Source organism: Cyprinodon variegatus, unplaced genomic scaffold (assembly GCF_000732505.1).
Source record: "Cyprinodon variegatus isolate N-32 unplaced genomic scaffold, C_variegatus-1.0 Scaffold813, whole genome shotgun sequence".
In the NCBI taxonomy this organism is placed as follows: Eukaryota; Metazoa; Chordata; class Actinopteri; order Cyprinodontiformes; family Cyprinodontidae; genus Cyprinodon; species Cyprinodon variegatus.
In genome coordinates this window covers 111,487-113,321 of record NW_015151266.1, presented here as the reverse complement: position 1 = coordinate 113,321, position 1,835 = coordinate 111,487, and the positions used below count along the sequence as shown (strand labels likewise).

The window sequence follows — 1,835 nt, the reverse complement described above, 5'->3', positions numbered from 1 at the left end:
CCATCCATCCATCCATCCATCCATCCATCCATCCATCCAGCTAAACTTGTCGTTCTCTTTAGATCTTGTTCGTCGCTGGTCTGGCTTTCGTCATCGGGTTGGAGCGGACGTTCCGCTTCTTCTTTCAGAAGCATAAGTTGAAGGCCACCAGTTTCTTCCTGGGAGGAGTGCTTGTTGTTCTTATTGGCTGGCCTATCGTTGGAGTCGTGCTGGAGGTCTATGGGTTTTTTCTGCTCTTCAGGTCAGAGGAAGTGATGGGAATGCTTTAACCTGAACCCATAATCCCTTAATGTTTGTCTTTTTAACTCTTTGTGTTGACTCCATCTCTCCTGACATCCTCTTTGCTCGTGGCTTTGCAGGGGCTTCTTCCCGGTTGTTGTTGGCTTCATCAGAAGAATACCGGTTCTGGGTTCGATCCTGAACCTGCCCTTCATCAGTGCAGTGAGTATTACCCAGCATGAAGGTGCCAGAGGGACCATTTTTCTCTGTCTTTTGGGAGATTTTAAGTGTGGTGTGCCCCTCCCACACCTGTTGCTGTGCACTAGTGGTCAGCTCTCTGAGAGGACCCCCTTTACAAAGGATCTGTTTTTTTAGCTGCGCCTGTTGCAGCCAATCACACTGCAGGAAATCAGTCATTTAGAGCAATCATCAGAATGGAGGAAACATGGATTTAAAATGACTTGTTGGTGTCAGACAGGAGGGTCTGAGAATCCCAGAGGATTTTATAAACAACGCTCTCTGTCCATGAAGAAAGAGAGATTGTATCCAGTGATCTGCAGCTGTTTTCAGAGTTGAATCAGTGGACTGTTTAATGAAAAGGTCAAATAACTGCTTTTTACAAATAGATGTTCAGAATACCATATCAGAAGACACGATCTTTGAAACTGTGAAGCATTAGCTCCGGGAGCAGCAGAGACCGGATCAAAAGACCGAAGCGATTTTCACAAAGTCTCAGTCTAATAATGCCGCCATGTCCGTACGGAGTAAAAAGGTTCGAGGACGGATTCTGACTGGTTGTTTTCCTGCAAGGAGGAATAAATGCTGCTATAGAGGATCAACCTGGTACTACTTTACCTTGGCCTAAGGTGTCCACAGTATTCATGTTTATTACTCAAGTATAAATCCTGCTGTTTAAAAACACTTTATTAGAAGTTAGACGATCAACTTCAGCTTTTTACTCCAGTAAAAGTGCTAAAGTGCCATTTTTGAAACTACTTAAAGTATGAAAGTAAAAGTAATGCAGGAAAAAAAAATTCACAGAAAGTTCCTTAGACTTCATTTTCTGAGTTTTATAACTAAAGGTGTCACATCTTACTTTGCATCATCTTTAAAAACGTTTCTTTTTAGAATGTTGAGAACAAGTTGAGGCAGCACCGAGTCCAAATTAACTGTGTGGATGAAGTCCAGTCAGCAAAGAATAATCAATGGATCATTATTTATACCTAAAACTAATAAGTCATGGTGATTTAATGAATTCAGTAAAAAATACAAAACAATCATTTTTGTCGCAATCACTGAGTCTTTGCCCAAATCTAGTAGCCCCTCCCTCCTGCCATCTTCCAGCAGTGACGTCACGGTGCGGTAATCCTAGCGCCATTCTCCCCGCTTTCCAAGCTAAATCAATGGGAACTACTAGACACATCTGCAATCAACAACAATTATTGAAGATTTCCAGAGGACTTCACCATTGAAATTCACTCTGAATTAAAAACACTGATAATTTATTGAGGAGAATGTAATCATCTAAGAGTTAAACTACTTTCAGAGTACTCTGGATATGAGCGGACTTTTCCTTTAAGAAATAAAGGAAACTAATTAAGAGCAACACCAAACAT

At 41.4% G+C, this 1,835-nt stretch overlaps 1 protein-coding gene across 1 annotated transcript in view; it reads left to right on the top strand.

The window, feature by feature from the left end:
- The window catches only part of LOC107098824 (vesicle transport protein GOT1B-like), a 12,248-nt gene that overhangs the window by 3,474 nt on the left and 6,939 nt on the right, over positions 1 to 1,835 (top strand). Inside the window, exons 2-3 of the mRNA XM_015396681.1 lie at positions 63 to 241; positions 360 to 441. Coding sequence (XP_015252167.1) covers positions 63 to 241; positions 360 to 441 — 261 coding nt within the window. The remainder of the gene's footprint in view (positions 1 to 62; positions 242 to 359; positions 442 to 1,835) is intronic.